This window comes from Macadamia integrifolia, chromosome 4 (assembly GCF_013358625.1).
Source record: "Macadamia integrifolia cultivar HAES 741 chromosome 4, SCU_Mint_v3, whole genome shotgun sequence".
Classification (NCBI taxonomy): domain Eukaryota; kingdom Viridiplantae; phylum Streptophyta; class Magnoliopsida; order Proteales; family Proteaceae; genus Macadamia; species Macadamia integrifolia.
Window position 1 is genome coordinate 7,477,858 of NC_056560.1, and position 20,557 is coordinate 7,498,414.

The window sequence follows — 20,557 nt, forward strand, 5'->3', positions numbered from 1 at the left end:
AACCCTAATATGACCCAATGTGGCTCGGACCGGCCTTGAAAATAGTGATCGAGCCGCCGCCCGCAAGTTCGCGGTGAGGCGGGGACAGGGCCGCAGGGCGCAATTACGGGGTTAACGGAGAAAACTAATAACGTAGGAGACTGTTGTCTGACTCTCCGGGGCTTTGCTGTTCGTAAGTATTTGCATCCTTAGGGCGGATCTGTCTTTGTGTGGCTGAAGCTCGGAGGAGTATTAATCCAACTTCTGAATATCAAAGCCCAGAAAAGTACAATTTTTAATAAATTTCTAGGGTTTTTTAGTTTTCATGGCTTCTCATTCTCATATTGACGATGTAAGTGTCGGTTTCTCATCTATTTCTTCTTCTAAGATTCTTTATATCACTTTTATAAGTTAGGTACCTATTTTTTTTGCTTTATTTTTGTGATAGGAGGATGATTTTGGTGGCGATTATCCCGGAACTCATACCAGGCGTTCAGGTTTTGTTTTCCCCCTCCCAGCGGGTTAATTGCTGTATTTGTCGTACATTTGTATGGAACTTGTATACGGGTGAAAAAAAATTTTATTTACAATTTCTTACTTTGATTTCAGGAAACAAGAGGAGTTTCGGTGATCTGGACGACGACGAAGATGATTTTTTTGGGTCCAAAAAGGTAGTCTTTCTTTTCTTCTCCTTGTTTTTTATTTTGATTTTAATTTCTTTTTATTGGGAGTTAGTGAAGCTTCTTGTTTTCCAAACCGTTTCAAAGGTTACTTTTTTCTTCTTATTTTTTCATTTTTGCATAGCTGGATGGGTACATTGTAAGCCCTCAGTCCTAGTGATGAGTTTGACATACGGTTCTTTGACTGGCCTCACTGACCTGTAAACTCAATGCCATGATACCCGTGAAAAAATGGATTAGTTTGGTATGAGTAGCTTAAAGCCTTAAACCATTCAGGCTACTATTGGAGAAGAAGGTTGATTCTCATATTTATTTTCTTGGGTTAATTTTTACTAGAAGATAAATCCTTGAAAGGGCAAATTTTGAATAGATGAATAAGGTAGATACATGACAGTATGACATTTTGGATGGGCTATGGATAAATGAACATTATGAAGGATAATTACAGGAATATTGGTGAGTGCCCAGAGAAAACAATCATACCTTATCAAACTAAGAACATGTTTGCCAAATAACACGTTTGACGAGTCTTGCACATGAAAGGATGAACCAAATTGGGTTTGAAATAAAGATGGCAAGAAAGTATCTGTTGTGGTGTGATAATTTAATCAAAAATGACAGGATGAATTGTGCAAACACACCATGCAGTTCAGATTGTTTTCTTTCCAGTTATTGTAGTACGACCAGGGTATTGAGTTGGACTGCTTAAGGAAAACAGGTTATTGATATGAAGAAGATGATTTACAATGTGGTTAGGACAAATGTGCAGTCAGCTAAGTTACAGGAAAAAAAAAGAGGCAAAAAAGTGAGAGATCATTGGAAGTGCACAAAAGAATCAATAGGGCCATACGTTTGAAGACTTAGCAACTAGGACGGTAATAGATCAAGACACAAAGTGGAACAGTAACAGGTCAAGAAAACTAAAGAACTGCTTAAATAATAGAGCATGAAATCCACGTAGATGAGCATCCAGATAGTGACGTTAGCGACTACAAGCTAATTTTACCACAGTTAAGAAGAAAATAGAACTATGTCTTTAAAGTTTGAAACTCAATGCCCTTACAATTGCTGGATGGCTCATTTCACAGAAATTTTTACTCCAACCATTACGAGGGTCTATGCTACTAGAGACCCCTAACATGACTGCTCGTAACTACCTCCTTGCTGAGAGCTTTTACTATATTTTAAAATAACATAAAACTTCAAAACTAACCTCACAAATTAAATAATCCAAAGTTTTCGGGAAATAGTAAAATATGCTTACTATAAGTAGTAAAATCAATATTTACAAAATTAGTTGAATTCAACTTGGCAAAACATAAAACTTGTAAATTACTAACAACATTATGAAAGGATTTATAAAAAATTGTAAATAAAATTGAAATAATCCAATGCATCACATTCACATTAATTTGGTGCATCTGAACATACATGACTGTTTCTTGTAAAAAAAAAAAAAACACCATTACCTGCATTTGGAAGATGATCCTGCCACAGAAACTCAAGAGTCAAGAGTGGTATTTCTGGAATCATGGTAAACTGGTAGTTGCAGTCAGTATTTGGGGCAAATGGAGGCAAATAGAGGAGCTTAGATGGATGATAACCTGGATATCTTTTGTATCTTCTCAGTGTCTGAGTTTGGAACTCCTCGTCTTTGTTGGTGTCACCAAGTGTATCAGCTCTCTCTCCTTTCCTGCGCTTCTCTCTCTCCCTCCCCAATCATGATCATCTCAGTAAGTCCCTGTTGTTTGTGATACCATTCAGGTGTAATGCTCAATAGAATTTAGTTGAACCTTCTCCTTTAGTAATTTGGATATTTTAATTTTTTTATTTCTTAGGGATCTTCGCGTGAGTGATTTTGATATTGTTCAAATTTCTGGTCCTGCATGAACACTTGGAGGGGTAGGATGACCTTAAGAAGTATCTCTATTAAATTGTCTGATTAACGATAGCTAAAAAATATGAAGAGTACAAGGACAAAAAGGAGCCCAAAGTCCAGTTTGTGATGTCGGTATAGATATTCATAATCTTTGCCTTATTTTTCCCTTTTCTGCTGTTATTTGATAGAAGAAAGTAAGAAACTCTAGTCATAAGTTTCACATCTGCACTTACATATTTCTGGGGGATATGCATTGGAAAATGTAAAGAAGATCACTTCAGTGAGTCAGGACTTTGGAGTGGTTGATATCTAAGTAGTCCAGTCCTGGCCTTGCAACTGAGATTGCAATGAAGTATTGAAATGAGATCAGCAGGTTAGATTCAAGTTTAAATGACTAGTTGTAAGAAATCTGTTGGCTATCATCTGTAGATTACCTGTACAGAAGAATACAGTGCCTGGCTCATTAAGGTTTCCACTCTGATGTTTGGAATCACAATTCTTCAACAAGAAAATTAGCCAGCAATTAGGAACTAAAATCTTTATTGCTGTTTGGAGATGTGCTTGATGCTTGTTAGTCTGAAGGAAGTTTTCTCAAGAATTTGAGTCGTAGGATTCAAGACTCAAATCACTCAGTTAACTCTGTGGTTCTCGAAGTCTCAATCTTATGAAACTCAAGGAAATCCAATTTCCCAAGCACATGACTGTTCTGTTTACTTAAATAACTTGTAAATTTTGTACCAGTTTAGCATCACATATCTGTAGAGGAAATAGACACAAGACCCTTCAATGTGACTCCTAGTTGCTTCTAAAAAAATATTGTGACTCCTAACTATAAAACCCATAGGGGCCATTGCTTGTGCAATGATAAAAGCTTGGGCTGGCAGCATGAAAATGTAGGTTTGAGTAAGGGTGGCCACTTTATTCAAAAAGAGCTGAAGGTTATGGCTAGCTCCAATCCAATTATCATGAGACTATGCCAAAGCAGGACTTGCACCAGGTTATGCCCCCCCCCCCCTTTCTTAGGAAAAAACTCTTAAGATCCATGTTAACAAGGACATTCAACACTGAACCGACACTTAAATATCAAATAACTTAAAAGCCTGAATTAGAAACCTAAACATAGTGTTATCTTGTTCCCTCTTTAGCTATGTGCTACCTTCCTATCATGGAACAAATGCCATAGGCCGGAGCCACATCAGGGTTCCCACATCCTGTACCAGTTGTTTGTCCTCAATTGGAAGTGTAGATACCTAAAGACAAATGCAAATTTTTTTGCCCTTTTATATATATTATTTAACTTTGATATTGTGGTAATTTGTGGTGAATTTTAATGTCTCTATTTCACGCTTTTGATTTTATTTATTTATTTATTTAATGCTTCATTTGGTTGTTAGATAGCTTTCTGTTCATGAGAATCCCTAGATCATGCTTGCTATTTATACTTATTCTGAAGGAAAGATTGAAAGATCACTTCTTGTGTTGAGTGAATGAATTGAGGGAGTCGATCCTTGTGAAATTTGAAAAATTGATGCCTATCACTTCACAATGTAGGGAAATTCAAAAATAGAAGAAACTGCACCTGGTGTGGCCACAGGAATGATTTTATCCCTTCGGGAAAGGTACTGTTAAACTTAGATTTAGCAATTTATAGTTTTTTAAAAGTTTCTACCCATTCAGTTTTGCACATTTATCTATCTCTACGTGCCTTCAATTTCTTTATGATTTTATTTTGCAGTCTACAAACCTGTAAGGATACACTTTTAACATGCCAGGTATTGCCTTTGGATATTATCTCTTCCTTCCCTTGATTTACTTGGGTTTTTATTGTATTGATTCTACATTGCATGCTTATCCATTCTGGGAAGGTAGGGAATTCTTATAGATTTCCAGGAAAACAATCTGCCCTCTGGCCATCCTTCTTGTTCTTAGAAATCCTAATACAAAAATAAATATATTAATTAAGAAGGTCCGTCATTCCTCAAGTTAGCATTTAGAATGTTTGATATGTTAAATTAAGCTCTCTCTTTCTATCCCCCCCCCCTCTCCCCCGATGAATTACAGTTCTTTTGAGAAAAAGAGTCTTAATCACAGTAGTCCACAGCAACAACAGGATAATAAACCCCTGAACCCAAAACCAAAAGCTCACAAGATTAAACAACTTTAAACAATGCCACCCAAGACCCAATCTACAATCTCATGAAGGGTAATCACTTCCATTCATAATTGTCAAGACGTCACCTAGGCGACGACTAGGCATCCAGGCGGTATGCCTGGGGCCTAGGCGACAGTCGCCTTGTGTTTTGACACTTATTTATGCCAAATATCATTTAAGTAAATGTTTCATTTACTTAAGATATTATTCATAAATAAGCAAATACCCCCTATTTGAATCCAATAAAAATAGATTAAAAATCAAATTCCAAAAGGATAAAAAATCAACCCCCTAGTCCAAGAACAAAAAACTGGATTTTGGTTATAGGGGTGATTTTCAACTTTTAAATGCTGGGGGTTTTCTCAATTATGAAAATTTTATAAATTCTATCATGTTAAAATATTGCTAAAAACCAAAAGTCCAGTAAAATAATCTTTTGTTTTGATATCCATAAAATTATTTTCATTCAGGCGATTTTAACAGCATTCGCGCACTTAAAATTAAGTTTGACCAGAGCATAATTTTGTCATTACAACTCAGATTTAAGTAATTTTAGACTTGTTGGAAAGATGGTTTTATGTTTTAACTAATACAAAAAATCTCATGTAAAAATAAAATCATGACCAGTCAAACTTATTATAGAACAAGAGCATTTCTCTAAATGTTGATTTTTTATAACTTAATATGACTTGGTGTTAATTTTTTATGATTTAATATAGCTAAATGTTGATTTTTAATGATTTGATGTTGCTTAATCTTGATTTTTTATGATATAAGGTATATATGGGCTACTAAATAGTGTTAGAAAATAGGAAAAATAAAAAATAATACTTGGTTGCCTTGTTCGCCTTAAGGCAGGCACCTTCTTGCTTAAGTGCTTAGACAACCCTCCACCGCCTTGGTTTGCCTTGGCGCCGTGACAACTATGCTTCCATCTCGAATAATTAATCTCGTAATGTCTCACCTAGTTACCTAGCTAGCTCATCTGCTAGATAATTACCTGATTTTTCTCTCCATTGGAAGGAGATGCTCACAGAAGAGGCCTAGTTTTGAATGAGTTTGGTAAGTGCGGGAACCTCCTCTGGTAATCCCCATTGTTCCTGTCCCCACCCTATTACAATTGCCGAATCGCCCTCAATCAAAATGTTGTTGAGTCGATGAGCCCTTCTTTCATAGCAAGATCATGACCTGTATATATAGATAGAAGTTCATTGCTGACAGAGTCATACTCTTCTATTACGGCCAGAGTAGGCAAAGAAGATATCCCCAACTGTCTTTTGGCTACACCTCCAATAGTCCAATTCCTGATGGACCTGGTGATGCCATCCAGGGTCATGGAAACCCTACTTTGGGATCATTGTGGGTCCACAAGAATACTAGATAACTCTAAGTGAATGGATAGTGGCAAAACTGTAAATATAAGAAGTCTAGAACCCAATTAGGGAAGGTAAACAAGAGCAGGGATTAATTGGTCATTGTATTTAAAGAGGTAGGGGCTTTTTGTATTTTAAAATAAAAGAGGGACAGGACCACAGCAAACTTAAGAAAGGAAGGACTTATAGGTAATTTTGAAAGCAAGCCTTTTATGCATAAATAACAAATAGTCTCTCGGTGCTTATCAGATTAGTTCTTTAGTCTTCCTACATTTATTGGTCTGGCATTTTTGGTGCCTCAGTCCACCATCAGAGATCTGGAGTCCCTTATGTCTACCTTCCTTGGAAAGGATCTGATACATCTAGATTCCTTCATTCTATTAGCTGGGCTGCTGTTTGCCTTCCTAAGTAGAAGGGAGGTCTTGGTCTGAGAAGAATCAAAGTCAACTCAGCTCGTATTATCAAATTGATATGGAATCTCATGACTAAGAAGAAAAGTATGTGGGTCGATTGAGTCTACTCGGGCCTCCTCCATTCTGATTCTATTTGGATTGCTCTTGTTTGATCTGACTGAAAATTAATAAATATATTTTTGTTTTTCATTGGATTGAGTGCTATGTAACTACATATTAATTCGTTCTGTACTTGGTGAAGTCAGTATTGTTGTGGCTTGTATCCTCACAATTAGGGGACTTGTATGTTGACCAAATTAGACTTTGATCATGATTTCTCCTTGCAAACTCATGTGAAAAACTGTGGGATGATGATCTGGGATCTGTTTTAGACGGAGCTTGAAGCAGCAAAATCGGAGATTCAAAAGTGGCATTCTGCATTTCAAAATGAGCCTGCTATTCCAGCTGGGACATCTCCAGGTCGGCGCTTTTAATTTCCTCTGTTTAACCTTGTTTGTTTATTTTCTATTGAAAATATTTCAACCTGTAGGGTTATTTTTTTTTCTCCTGCTGGATTTCTTTTAATAATTTCAACTGATAGTTTATGACTATGTAATGCCTTTTCATTTGATAAAATGTATTCATGAACCACTGTAGCCGACCACATTTAGTTGAGATAAGGCTGAGTTTGTTGTTGGTGTATTCGTGAACCATTGATTGACTTCTCAAATTTATGTAGACCCTGGATTAGTGGTTAGCTATCTTCATACCCTGAAAGCTTCTGAAGAGTCATTCAAAGATCAGGTTAGTTGTTCACTACTTGTGAGCTGCCTAAACAGAAAGTGTATTTATCTTTTGATATTATGTATTTCTTTGTTTTTCAGCTTGAAAGGGCAAAGAAAAAGGAAGCTGCATTCATTGTAACATTTGCAAAACGTGAGCAGGAGATAGCAGAATTGAAGGTGCCTGGGATCATTTATGTACTATGTATTCTTAATCGTTTAGTTGGGATAAGGCTGAGTTATTGTTGTTGTATTCTTATAAATTGCGTACTTTATTTCTTTTTGAGGGATAAAGAAGTCTTATTATAATTTAATTATTTTGTAACTCTTTTCTTCCCAATTTGATGTTTATCCCCATTTTTGTGGGAATGTATTATCCTTTCAAAAATTGAAATCTGCTCTTCGTTTATAAAATCGTACTCCGCATCTAATACATTACCATAAATGCGTGCTCAAAAAAGGAAGAGTTTTAGCGACTCTTGCAAACAGTTCATGCAATTTTCTATTTTAGACTACTGTACTTCTGGTTGTGTGACCTAGCTTTCCTGGAAGAAATTTTGACATTTATCCTATCTGATGTCCAAATTCACAAAATATTTCAGTATGCAGTTCGTGATCTGAGGGCACAATTGAAGCCACCATCAATGCAGGTATCATAACTTTAGTTTTGTCTGTTTTCTTTTCTTCCTCCCCTAACACCCACCCCCACCCCCCCCCCCACCAAAAAAAAAAAAAGTTGGAAGATTTGGAAAAAACAATAAATGTTAGATTTTACCCCATTATTGGGGGTAATCTTAAATTATTTTTGTCCCTTCCAATTGTGCGGAAGACTAGAATGGAAGTTAAATTTTACTCTCCACCCCCTCCCTCCCTCCCTTCCTTCGTCAATGCATGCTTGGTGTGTAGACATCCACTGCTGCTTGATCTGTTTGAGTAGCTCTCAACATGGCTTAAACTTCTTGATGCTTTCAATACTGACAGGCAAGGAGATTGTTACTTGATCCAGCTATACATGAGGAGTTTACTCGTTTAAAGGTACATTGAAAGCATTCCACACTGCAGGTTAATCTTTGTGGGAGTAAATGTACCTTTTTTAAGTTAGTATATTCCATATACAATCCATGAATCATAAGTCTCTTGATATTGACAGAATTTGGTCGAGGAGAAGGAGAAGAAAGTAAAAGAGTTGCAGGATAATGTTGCTGCCGTAAATTTTACGCCGCAAAGTAAGATGGGGAAGATGCTAATGGCCAAATGTAGGACTCTACAGGAGGAGAATGAGGAGATTGGAACGATGGCTTCTGAGGGAAAGGTACTACAAACAATGTTGCTTGGATGTGGTGAAATTTCTTTTCTTATGTGGGAGTCAATATTATAGTTCATGATTCTGCTGGCTTGGTAGCGGTTCTGGCTCCATCTTTCTTGTAGAATATCAAAAAAAAAAATCTCTATTGAGCTCCATGGGGCCAAATACTAGCCACTGCACCTAAATAAGAGAACATCTTCAGTGTTGGATGATAACTAAATGGGGAAAAAATTTATTGCACCTAAATAAAAGAATGTGTTCATTGTTGGATATAACTGAATGGGGAAAAATTTGATGTCTTGATTTGAGCCATATGAAAGTTTTAAAATTCAGTATCAGATCATCAGGATCCAGTCTAATGTATCTAATTATATATATATATATATATATATATTGTTTCCTACTGTTATCAACAGATGAAGGGGTTGTGGAGAATTGACTGTGTTTTATAATTTCTCTTTCCCGGAACTGCTGATCCTTTCTCTGGATTTCCAATCCCAAACAATCTGAATCTGTATTGCTCGGACCGATCTTCCAAATGATATCAAATCCTTAAACTTTTGTTGAAGTAAGAGACACTCTAGTTGCCCGCAACCACATAGCTCACCACTTAGTTGACTCCTCCCTTGTATTTCTGCAGTGCAAACATTGACTTTTAAGGTAAATATGACCAAAAGAGTGTTTTACTTTGTCACTGGAAAAGTTCTTTGGACTGAACTTTGACTGAAGAATGGGAGTGTGCTTTCATGTGGAAATTTTATGCCACCTAAGCTGCCATGTGGCAGAAATCAAACTAAGCAAGACAACCGGTCTCACCACCACCTAATCTGGTAGAAAGCCTTCTTGCCACTATTCGCCTTCACTTTGGTTGTCTCTCAGATGATACAATCAGTAAACACACTGAGATTCTTCCCAATCTGAGGATCAGGCGAGTAGAAGATTACCCTTGGTATAAGAGCAGTAGAATACCATCTTTGCTAACCCCCTTAATAAATTCCTGAGGTCTATTCTTGGAGTCCATTTTTCTCAGTACCTTGTGATGCATCTATTTGATCTTTTAAGTGATTGACTATGGTGCCCATATACAGAAAACGAAATTTAAACTATGTTGGTGGGAACTGTTTCATTTAATAATCCGAACATTTTGGGGAATAGTTTATGTTTAGTTTATTTATTGAGCTGGTTTGCCTTCAGGTATTTATTACTTATTAATTCAATAACGGTTTCTGGTATCTAATTATTTTAATTTGCAGATCCATGAGTTACAAATGAAACTTGCTTTGCAAAAATCCCAAAATGCAGAAATCCGAAGCCAATTTGAAGGTCCGTATCATATCAATAGTATCTTTATCTTATGTGGTTCATTTACTGAAAATAGAACCTGAGGGTCAAATTATATTAATTGTCTGGTCTTGAAAGTCCGATTTGGCTATAATGACTTGACAGTTTTCTGATACAAACTAAACATGCAGCACCCTGGTGATTCTGACTTTTATCTCCAGAACGACCACAATCAAATATATGTGTCTAATTCTCTTTCATGGAAATTTAAAACTGTTATAGATATGTACATATATACATGAGCATAGTTATCATGAATATTGGAGTTTTCTCATGAACTATTCAATGCCTTTTCACCCGAAGTAATTCCTATGGACAATCTTTATTTCATCTGGACAGTGCTGGGGGATAGCTGTTAGATAGATGCCTTTAGGATTTTCGTGATTGAGCTCAGATGGAAGTTTGAAACTGTGACAAAACCTCAAACTAAACCAGAATCTGAAGAAGAGAACTGAAAGAACAATGGAAGAAGGGGAGGAGAGTTGATGAAACACAATAGATCCAACTTGTCTACCATGGCGATGCTATGTTCTATTTATAGGAAAGTAACCAGGCTCTTAGTAGGAATTCTACTAAGTGTCAAAAGTACAAGCACAATAAGAAAAGAAAATAAAACTAGACACAAACGAGACTTAACTTGAGAACCAACTACTAACTAAACTCAAGGTTCAGAGTTGGACATACTTCATCAGTTCATTGAAACTTGAAAGGCAGCCTTTTGAGAAGGACCCTTGGATCAAGTAAAACACCATTGTGAATGAACTCACTTTTTAATTGTTTGGAGTTGAGTGTATGAGTGTATCCCATTTCACTTAAAAACTCCCCCAACTCACATGTCTGAGGGTTCAACCTAAAACCATAAGTTATTAAATGGAGAGAGCTCCTTGAGTATATAAAGACACTAATGATCTGAATAACTTGATGTGGGACTAAAACTTCATAACTCCCAATAGGCGGAATGAGACATTGATGTACATGTGGAAAGATAACGAGAAGGAAAGAACCAAGGAACTATGGGATTGATACCATGATGAATATAGAGACTAGGAAAAAAAAAAATAGGAAGAATAAAAAGGGAATCAATATCACCTTCCTACTGTTGGATATAAAGGTTAATAAACTTATTAAATGGGGTAATCTTTGTCTTGTTATAATTTAACAAACAGTTGGGGCAACGATTGTCGTTGTTATTGCTGTTGTGGCGGTGATCATTATCATGATTATTACAATTTTCAGGCTAGGCAACTCAGAATAATGCCTCCCATGTTCCTTGTAATTCCTCATTTATTCCCGGATTTGGGCTTGAATTCCAATGCCAAATTCTGAATACCAGTTCCTTATGCCTATGCCACCCTGACTGAATTTAATCAGAACTTTTAGTTTCTTATCTGCTGTCTTACTTTGGCTAATCCAAAAAGCTTATTGATTCCACCATTCCCCCCCCCCCCCAAGGGTCTATGTACCTATCTTTTAATATTTGGGAGAGGGTTCTCTGAGCAATCAGCATAGGGGAGCACACCAATGAGTTGTGACAAAACTGTTTTGACCCTGGGAGGTGATGCAGATACGGCTGCCCTTTCTTGGTTGGACCAGCATGACCGGCTTTGGAAGCCAAGAAGCCAAGAAGAACCGGTCCAGCCCTTAGGGAAGGGAGGGGAAATCCTGGGCTGGACCGGTTCTTCTTGGCTCTTGGCTTCCAAAGCTGGTCATGTTGGTCCAACCAAGAAAGGGCAGCCGTATCTGCATCAGTAGGGCAGTAAGGTCATTTTATGGGAGTAGAGAGATAGACACAGAGTTGCTGGTGTACCCTGCCCCAGTGGTATAGCAAACCTTTGCCCTTAATATTTTATCATATCTTGTAGCTTCTTCAAACACAGCACGTGATCTGACTTCCGGAATTCATATCTCTTCAATTTGAAAATACTTAGTCTTTATCACACACATGCTTTGTGTTGCTTGGTTCATCTAACCTGATTCTTCATGTTGGTATTTACAGGATTATATAAACAGATGGAAGGATTAACAAATGACATGGACAAATCTAATGAAATGGTAACAACTCATAACTGCCATTTGGTTATTTGATATGCGTTAATTCTGCTTCACGGTGATACCACACTTCATCTTATGTCATTGACTGATCATCCCAGATCAATACTAGTGATAGCTGCAAGTTTCACAAGTAAATTGTGATAGCTGCAGTGCAGTGCTATTCTGCAGGTAGCTCCTTAGCAGGAGCAGCATTCAATGATAAAAAAAAAAACATGTAATCTAGTTGGTGGCCATGAATGGACTTCCTTTGTGCTATTTCAGACTTGCTTTAGTGGTTTAGCCAAAATTTCTCATCAAGGTGAAAATGGTACACAAGATTTTTGTCATTAATAAAAAGATAACAATTGGTTCAGGAATTAACAATGGGAAAAAAAATGATCTAAGAATGACACTGGTCAGAGGATAGTAGAATCCTAAATTCTGACCAATTTAAGCGATGCCTCTTCGAACTACTCAAATGGATAGAAGTGGTGCTTCCTCTAGCATTGGTAGATGAAGTATGATTTGTCTCTAATATAACAATTGTCTTGTACGATCAGCATCCATACACTCTTAACAACCATTACTAGCCCTAGAACAAGATTATACTATATCTAATTAGAAGTGAAAATTGTATTTCAGGTGCTTGTTTTACAACAAAAACTAGAAGAGAAGGATTCCGAGATTCAAAGACTGAGGGATGAACTGTACAAGAAAGAACCAGCAGTAGAGGATAATGTTGACTCTGCCGGGGATAACAAAGTGAGTGATGTTAATTCTGGTGAAGCTGGAAATTGAGATTTGCCAGTAGCAGTAGAAACTGATCAGTTTTGTTCTGTGTATGTTTTATGTACATTTGAAATTTTGCCAGAATTTTTGTGCTCTGTTACCTTCATTGCACACTTTTGAGAATAAATCTGAGCTCGTCTTCCACAATCCATTCTTGTGGAATAACAAATATTGGGATACTTCTCTGGAAGATAGGCAATTGAGTAGACCTTTCCAACCCAAAAATTTATTGTTTCCAGTGCCTTTCATACAGGGCTTGTCATGGTTGCTTTCATTATGAAAAGTAAAACCGCATCTCCTGGATACTTTGGCAACTATACCTATGCCTGCAAGGATTTGTCAATTTATATTTTCCCAAGTACCTTTCTTTTTATGCTCCTCTCCATATCAGAGTGTTGGTGTGGCAGGGATAATTCTTTCCAACATGGCTGAGAGGATCTCCTTTGGGTGGTTCTGGGCCAATTCCATATATTCCTCTACAATATTTGACCATCCAGAATAACCACTGCCTCAGTTGCATTCGATACTGCACACAAGAAGTGTCCCCATTCTCAAGGCGTGAGCATCGATACCCCAGCTGTGTGAAAGGAGTGTGCTTTGAGCCTTCGAGTGCTCTATGATTTTGAACCTTAATGTGATTTTTTTTTTTTTGGGGTGTTGGAAAGGACTGGGATCCTCTGTCATGAGATACAGCGTGCAGTGTAAATCCAAGAGCTGAGAGCCCCTTGGGCTGCATGTCTGAGTGCTTCCAAGCCTTTGGGTCAGCACTCAATGGACGACCCGATCTGGGTTGGGAACAAAATGTGCCTACTGCCCAAGAAGTGGATTTTGTTTTGAGGGAGAGGATTCATGAGAAAATAAATTGGGAAAATTACCCATTAAAAGTTTCCGTTAATAAAAATACCCAAAATTAAGGTTCCTTTATAAAATTACCCATTTAAAGTTTAAGTTAACAAAAATATTCAAAATTGAGTTTGGATTTACAAAACTACCCACTCAAAGTTTCAATTATAATAAAGGACATGATTATATGTGGAAGATGGAGTCACTATTTTGGGTAGTTTTGTAAATTCAAACCTAATTTTAGGTATTTTTATTAACTGAAATTTTTGGTGAGTAATTTTGTAAAGAGAAATCCAAAATTAAGTAATCATATAATTTTCCCAAATAAATTTCATTGAGAGAGAGATTCTGTACAACATTCCTTCGGCACTTCCATTGGTTAAGACAATGAGAAAATACAAATTACAGTGCACACTTTATTACTATACGATGAGGAATTCATCCTCTCCTAGGTTAAAATAAGTACTCAATTACAGACGAATTGGAGGAATTAGGCCATGGAACTTGTACCAGAGCCATGCTATCCTCGTATCCAAACTCCACCTTTTTCCCCTCGATCCTACAACCTTTCGGTTTCTCAGAAGCAAACACCCTCATTTCTCCAGATCCACGAACCCCGACCTGAACCAAACTCCTTTCTTCATCGAACACCAATGTTTGGATTGCACCACCAGAATTAAGCATGTTCACTAATCCAATCGGAGCAAATCGGATTGTTTTCATCACCTTCACTGGAGAAACCGTAAGCAGTTCGAATTTGAATGGTTCTAATGAGATCTCTATGTTCTCATTTGGCTTCAATAGCAAAAGCTTCTTTGCTTGGAACATGTACACACCAAACATTTCTACTCCTTCAATGGGAATCGGATTTTCCCCATTTTTCCACTCTATATCTTTCGGATTCGTCGTCGATGTGATGACCGTTGAATACTCTAGGTGACATTTGTTCTTCCGTTCTTGACGACACCATCCTCCACCTTGGCAGTTGAATGCTCCGATGACTCCAGTGAACTATTAAAATAAAAAAAGACAAAAATAATAATAAATAATCATATTAATTTGGTCCAAAATTAGGTACTACTTGAACCAAAATGAGTCAAGTAAGGCCGGGCTTGGGTTACTTTTCTAACAATTCTCCAACTCAGGCTCAACCCGGCCCGGCCCACTTTCCAAAACTCTTTTTAACATTATACCTTGTTGAGGTTCCAAATCTTGAGCATGGTCTTCCCATCATGCAATGGATCCTCAAAAAGACAATCCCGGGTTGGAAGGGCATAATATTCGCACCGGAGGATATTGCCGTCGGGCAAGACAATGGTCTTGAGTAACCGGAAATCGTGTTTCCCGACCGCGTCGCTCACATAGATCGGTCCACCGGAGATGGCCCTAGAGGCAGCATGAAATTGTGCACAAGGGTGAGTAGTCTGAAACATGTCCCAGTCAGGGTGTATGAAGTTCCCCATCCACAAGCTATTATACGCACAGTGCACCATGTGACACCCTTGAAGCCAGTAGGTCCCGTTTGGATCACCAGATGGATCCGTGCACCAGAAGTCATCCCCTACACACATCAACAAAAAAACCAAAAATTAGGTAAGAGTAAGACTGGTGGTTAATCGTTAACTGGGGGTACGTGGAAGTTATAGCAATAAAAACGCGTTATTTTTCCAAACAAATAATTAACTTGAATAGACCAATGGAGAGACGTGCCGACTGGAGAGAGGAGTCATCGAGTCAAGGAGAGTGGGAAACTCACCGACACGACCAAGTGTGATGGCCTCGGTTCCTAGGAACATGAAATCGTTGCAGTGCTCCATACTAGCGATGACACCATTTCCTTTGAAATGTTTCTTCACCGAAGCTGTTATCGCCTTGAAATAAGCTTTGGCTAAATCCACCCTCCCACCATAGTCTTCGGACAACATCTCCAGTAACTGGACAGACAAAAGAAGTTAGAGTCAGAGTGAAGTCCATTTCATTAAAATAAAGGGTAAAATGAGGAAATTAAAAAAAAACTTACATGGATGACATCCACCTTGACCCCGTCAATCCCAACGGAAGCAAGATGAGAGTGGAGGCCCTCGTACATCTGGTGGGCCTTCTCTGGTGGAACCAATCCTACACCGTTGTTCACGATCTTGTCAACGGCCAGATCTTCCATGGTCATCTGTAGGCCCGGAGACAGCTTCGGGGATATGATCCTGGACTCGGGCATTCCAGGGACATTGGGCCTAAGCCCACCCCAGTACCCACAAAACGCGTGCCATACATACACGTAGTCCACACTCTTGAATGACTCCTTCAGGTCCTTCACGAAGTCACCCATTCCCTTTTTGCCCCTACCTTCAGTAGTATCTCCATTTGTATCCGCCACCATCATCTTACTCTTGTAGTCTCTGAACTTGTGATTCTCCTCGAATCGAATGAGCCTACATGGCATTTGCTCTCCTGCTGACGTCATTGTCATCCCTTTCTCTATCATATCGGGATCATCTTCGTCGTGACATATAGACTGCCACCCATCATCAATAAGAACTAGACCGGGAGGGCAACCACCTTCGACCAGACCCTTCACTCCTTCCCAAACTCCATCCGGGTGGACCGTTAGGTAAAATGCGTCCCACGTACACCACCCGAATTTGTCTACTATGCCTGGGGGAGTCTTCTCTTCCAGAAGCTTAAAAGTCCCCAGATGAACCCTCACTACCTTCATTGCTTCCTTCACCAGATTAAAAGGATCGTCTCCAACATGCATGTACAGAGAGCTTCTGAAGCTCGACTCAGTAACCCGAGTCGAACCGCTCTCCACACACAAGTCGATGTGGTCATGTTCACCCGGTTGGAGAGAAGCACGGAAGGAACCTTCAATAAGAGGGAGGAGGAGGACATAGGGTCGACCGGAGTCAGACCGGTCGAGGATCATGATCTGGGTCTCGTGCTCAACATCACTCCCCTTGTCTCCAACCCAATGTGTTGTCCACCAGACCTTGAATCTGAATATGCTCATGAAAGGGATTCCTCTCAGCTTCCCTATCGACACGACGTGCCGGCTCTTGGGCTCGTTGACGTCGAAGCCTACGTAGCAACCGTCGGTGCTGGTGGCCGTGGTCTTATCTATGGACACAAAGGTGGTCGGAGTAGCTACGATGTTGGAAGGGACTTCGGAGAGGAATGGGTGGCCGTTGGCCATAAAGGTTGATTGTTCTAAGCTAATCGGCGACGTTGGTTGGTCGTCGATGAGACTAAGAAGGTCTGAGTTACCTTTAGTTAAGCTAGGAGCCATAGAAGAAAGTTGGAAAGCTCACAAAGAGAGAAAGAAACACCAACCTCGATCTGTTGTTGAATTGAATAGCTTTTGTCTGCTACGATGGTTCTGGTTTTGAGGGTGGAGAGAAGCCAATTTATAGAGAACCATGGTAGGGAAGAGCTATGTTGAAGCTACTGGTCGGTGTGAGAGACTGATGTGACTGATGAGATGGATGAGAGTGATTCATTGGTTGTTCTAGTAACACCTATTTTTTATGATTTCTGTTGAATAAGAAAAATTATCTATAAAACTGTAGTGAGAGTGAGGTCGGTGGAGACTTGAGATTTGTGACTTTTTGAATATCATCTTCAATTTTGCATACCATGGAGAAGAAATGGACCCCACCCCATTGTCCTTTGGAGGACTTTAATTAAGAAATTTCCTTATCATATTCCTTCTTGGGTTCTCTGTTCATCTGTTTTCTTTTCATGGATCCTCCACGGCTTTTATATCATTTCTCTCAAGCTTCTCAAAAGATTATTCCGATTCTATATTCTCCCATTTCCTACACAATCGAACAATTCCATTGATTGGGACGGATAATATTTTTAATTCCAAAGTCAAGAGTCTCTTCTGTCTAGTCATATGGGATGGATTCTCTCTCGCTCTCTCTTTTTAAACGAGTATCCATCACTGAGAATATACCTGTGTTAGGCGACATCGTATATACATCGTGGTACAGTTTTTTTTTTTGGGGGGGTAAAGTCGTGTTATAATACCTAAAGACCAATACTTTTTTTGGTGGAGAGTTGATGGAAAAAAATTTGCTGCTATGGGGCCAAAGAAGGAATAATTCACTTCCCCTCTTAGGTTCACAGATACAGTTTTAAATTTTAATATTTTTTCAAATATCGTTCAAGATTTTATTTCTTTGGTAGAATCATAAGCATAAAAAAATTATGTAACCCATGTAGCAAAAAATTTCATCTGGGAGTTAATAGGGTAGAAATGAACAATGTGAAGGAAAGACTCTTAAGTTTCTTATGAAAAATCCTCATTGTCCAACAAAATCCTTGTCCTTCGAATTTTCACCTCCCTTTCCTCAAAAACCTCATCAAATATTATAGGATTTTGAAGAAAAGTTGAAGGGAAGTTGCAACTTTTCCACTCCACTATCTTCAAAAACGAACAATCATGCCAAGAATCGAAAATTTACAATTTTTCTTTATTTAATATGTGGGAGGGCTGTGTGCACAATGATCAGGTGATTCATCAAATAAGGGGTGCTGATGGTATCTCAAATCGGTCATCTTGTGTGTGGCCGTACATCATATACAACAGTGCACAAGACCTTTTTCTTTTAAATATTCCTGTCTCTAAATGCCACAACTTGGGTACCAATCCCCTATTTGCCACCTCAACCTCACAGAGTTCTAAAAATGGAGTCTCACCGCCTTAAGGGATTTCCTAGGGTCATGAGAATCTTCCTTAAATAACATTACAACTCCAATGCGAACATTTCTTAAAGCATCTCAACTATGATAAAATGGAGGTGTAAAAACAAAAATTATCCTTCATACATTTGATTGATTATTGTGATGCTCCTCTATTAAGATTGTCATGACTTTAGGGTTTTCATGATATAAAAGAGCATCACTTATTTTGGTGGGTCTCAGTTCTTGCCATGAGATTTAGAATTTTTACTTTTTACGAGACCATGAGATTTAATTGATCAAAGTAATTTCAAATTTAAAACTTTGCCTTAACAAGTGTTCTTGAAACTATAGAACAAACTGAATGGTTCTAATCATTTTATATAGTTCTCTTCTAGTTCCAAAGATTAATGTGAAACTCAACATAATATTTTGATGGCACAAAAAGAACCAAGCACAAATTCCAATATATGCTCTCTCATATAATGAGTTGCGGGATTTCTATTGATACTCTCTCTTCTATTTTGACACATATGGTCTTCATGTGGATGATATCATTCTCTGTATTACCATTGATGTGGTGTACAAATTCCTCTCCACACAGAAGTTTAGGAAATTCTCTCAACAACATAAAGAGGAAAAGAAGTCTGAAAGGCAGTGTTGCCCCTACGTCATACACAAAGGGCAAAACGACCACCCCACCCCTTATGAAAGTTAAAAATCCTGTCATTATTGATGTTTCTGTGCTTATTTCTATTTGTCTCAAAGTTCCTTTTTCAAAATACAATCTTAAAAGAAATACGTATCCATTGCCTTTTTTTTTTTTTTTTTTTTAAGATCCTTTACAATTACAACCACATGCCATTACCACAACATGTATCAAGTGGGAGTAATTAGCAATTTGGATAAGCCTACGTAAGCAATTATTTTCCTAACGAACCTATATACCCAAGTTTTCTTACCAAAACGGCTCTAAGACTTTGTCTAGGTCTTCAAATTTGGTCATAAATTCCGACTTGTCTCCCTTTCATATTATTGTTTACAATAGTTATCTTGTCTATTTTCCAATTTCGTAACAGATTTTTTATTTATTTTTTATTATCATCCCTAAAAAACGAGCATATAAAAAGGAATAAAGTGGAGAAAGGAAAAAGACAACATTTTATTATCCAGAAAACAGAGAACGTGGGCGGTGGTTTGCCGACATTTCCACGTGTCAGTTTCCTATTGTCATTGACCACAACTATAGCTCATGGACCCTCTTTCCTGTTAGCTTTGCAAGACACGTAAAAGTTTTTTTTTGGGGGGGTGTGAGGGACGGTTGTTTCCAATTTCTGGGAACCCTAACTCCATCTTGTTCCAGTGACAGCTTACCACCCAATCCGATTTGTAATATGGGTATTAAGGTAAGACCACGTGTAACCGCCATTTGTAACGGTTAGGATTATTATTTATTTATTTATAATGGGGCTTTGAATTTGGGACGGTACCTCTCCTCAAAGGGAGGGAATGAAGCATATTCGTCGAAAGTTTCACGGTTCGTGTTCCTGGAAGGTTCTTTTAATGGGCCCTATGATGGACGCAATTGTTGGGCTTTGGCCCATCAAACGGAATAAAATATACGGGTTTTGTCTACTAAGTAGAATGGGTTTGTGAGGTGTGAGATGAACGGTGACAAGTGAATGGCTTTAATAAGTTGTTGGGGACGCACGGACGATCACCTCATGACCTACACCTGTCATATTTATATGTTTATATGATGGTGAATAATGGATGGGTCACCATTTTGAGATGTCTTTTTTTAATAAGGACCATAACCTATATTTTACCATCATACAATGAACGGGTGGCCAGCAACTTTCCCTTCACAGCACATGGCCCATGAAGAGTTTGGAATCACTTTGGATCCTGTTGTTAGGGATGAAACCAAAATGTCTTTCTTCTCATGACTTGTGAATTGTAATAGACCCTTCAACCATGATGAACGAAGAATTCCTTTTTCATGGGCATTGGTATCATCGGATGCTAAAAAAGAAGACAAGTTCGAATCCAAACAATCAGGGGAGGGAGCTTGTGATGGGACAAGTGCTTTGTCACATCATCGATGGAGAGGGTAAACTTCCATCATCTGGATCTTTTTAAATCTTTCAGTCTGTTTAGTACATACAATGACTCGAAGGGCCTTGAGGTGCATACCAGTTTCTCTCAATAATGAATGTCCACTAAAGGGGCTGGAGGGGACCTAGATCCAATCTTCCTCCTCCACTAGTGAAGGAAAACTTTTGCTCTATTTATTTGTTTATTTTTCATTATTGTAAAAACAGTGAATG

At 38.3% G+C, this 20,557-nt stretch overlaps 2 protein-coding genes across 2 annotated transcripts; one reads left to right on the plus strand and one right to left on the minus strand.

Moving 5' to 3' along the window:
- The first annotated feature begins 49 nt into the window (after positions 1–49).
- On the plus strand, positions 50–12,873 carry LOC122075420 (FKBP12-interacting protein of 37 kDa-like). Its single transcript, XM_042640446.1, has 14 exons — positions 50–331; positions 428–476; positions 589–650; positions 4,090–4,157; positions 4,274–4,310; positions 6,848–6,935; positions 7,195–7,259; positions 7,340–7,417; positions 7,840–7,887; positions 8,219–8,272; positions 8,388–8,549; positions 9,797–9,866; positions 11,881–11,936; positions 12,558–12,873. The coding sequence occupies exons 1-14, from the start codon at positions 305–307 to the stop codon at positions 12,711–12,713; spliced, it is 1,020 nt and encodes a 339-aa protein (XP_042496380.1). The 5' UTR covers positions 50–304; the 3' UTR covers positions 12,714–12,873.
- Positions 12,874–13,846: 973 nt separating this feature from the next.
- LOC122075850 (galactinol--sucrose galactosyltransferase) lies at positions 13,847–16,996 on the minus strand. Its single transcript, XM_042641022.1, has 4 exons — positions 15,568–16,996; positions 15,304–15,481; positions 14,741–15,108; positions 13,847–14,558 (listed from the first exon to the last, which is right to left on the minus strand). The coding sequence occupies exons 1-4, from the start codon at positions 16,828–16,830 to the stop codon at positions 14,001–14,003; spliced, it is 2,367 nt and encodes a 788-aa protein (XP_042496956.1). The 5' UTR covers positions 16,831–16,996; the 3' UTR covers positions 13,847–14,000.
- Between the last annotated feature and the right edge of the window lie 3,561 nt (positions 16,997–20,557).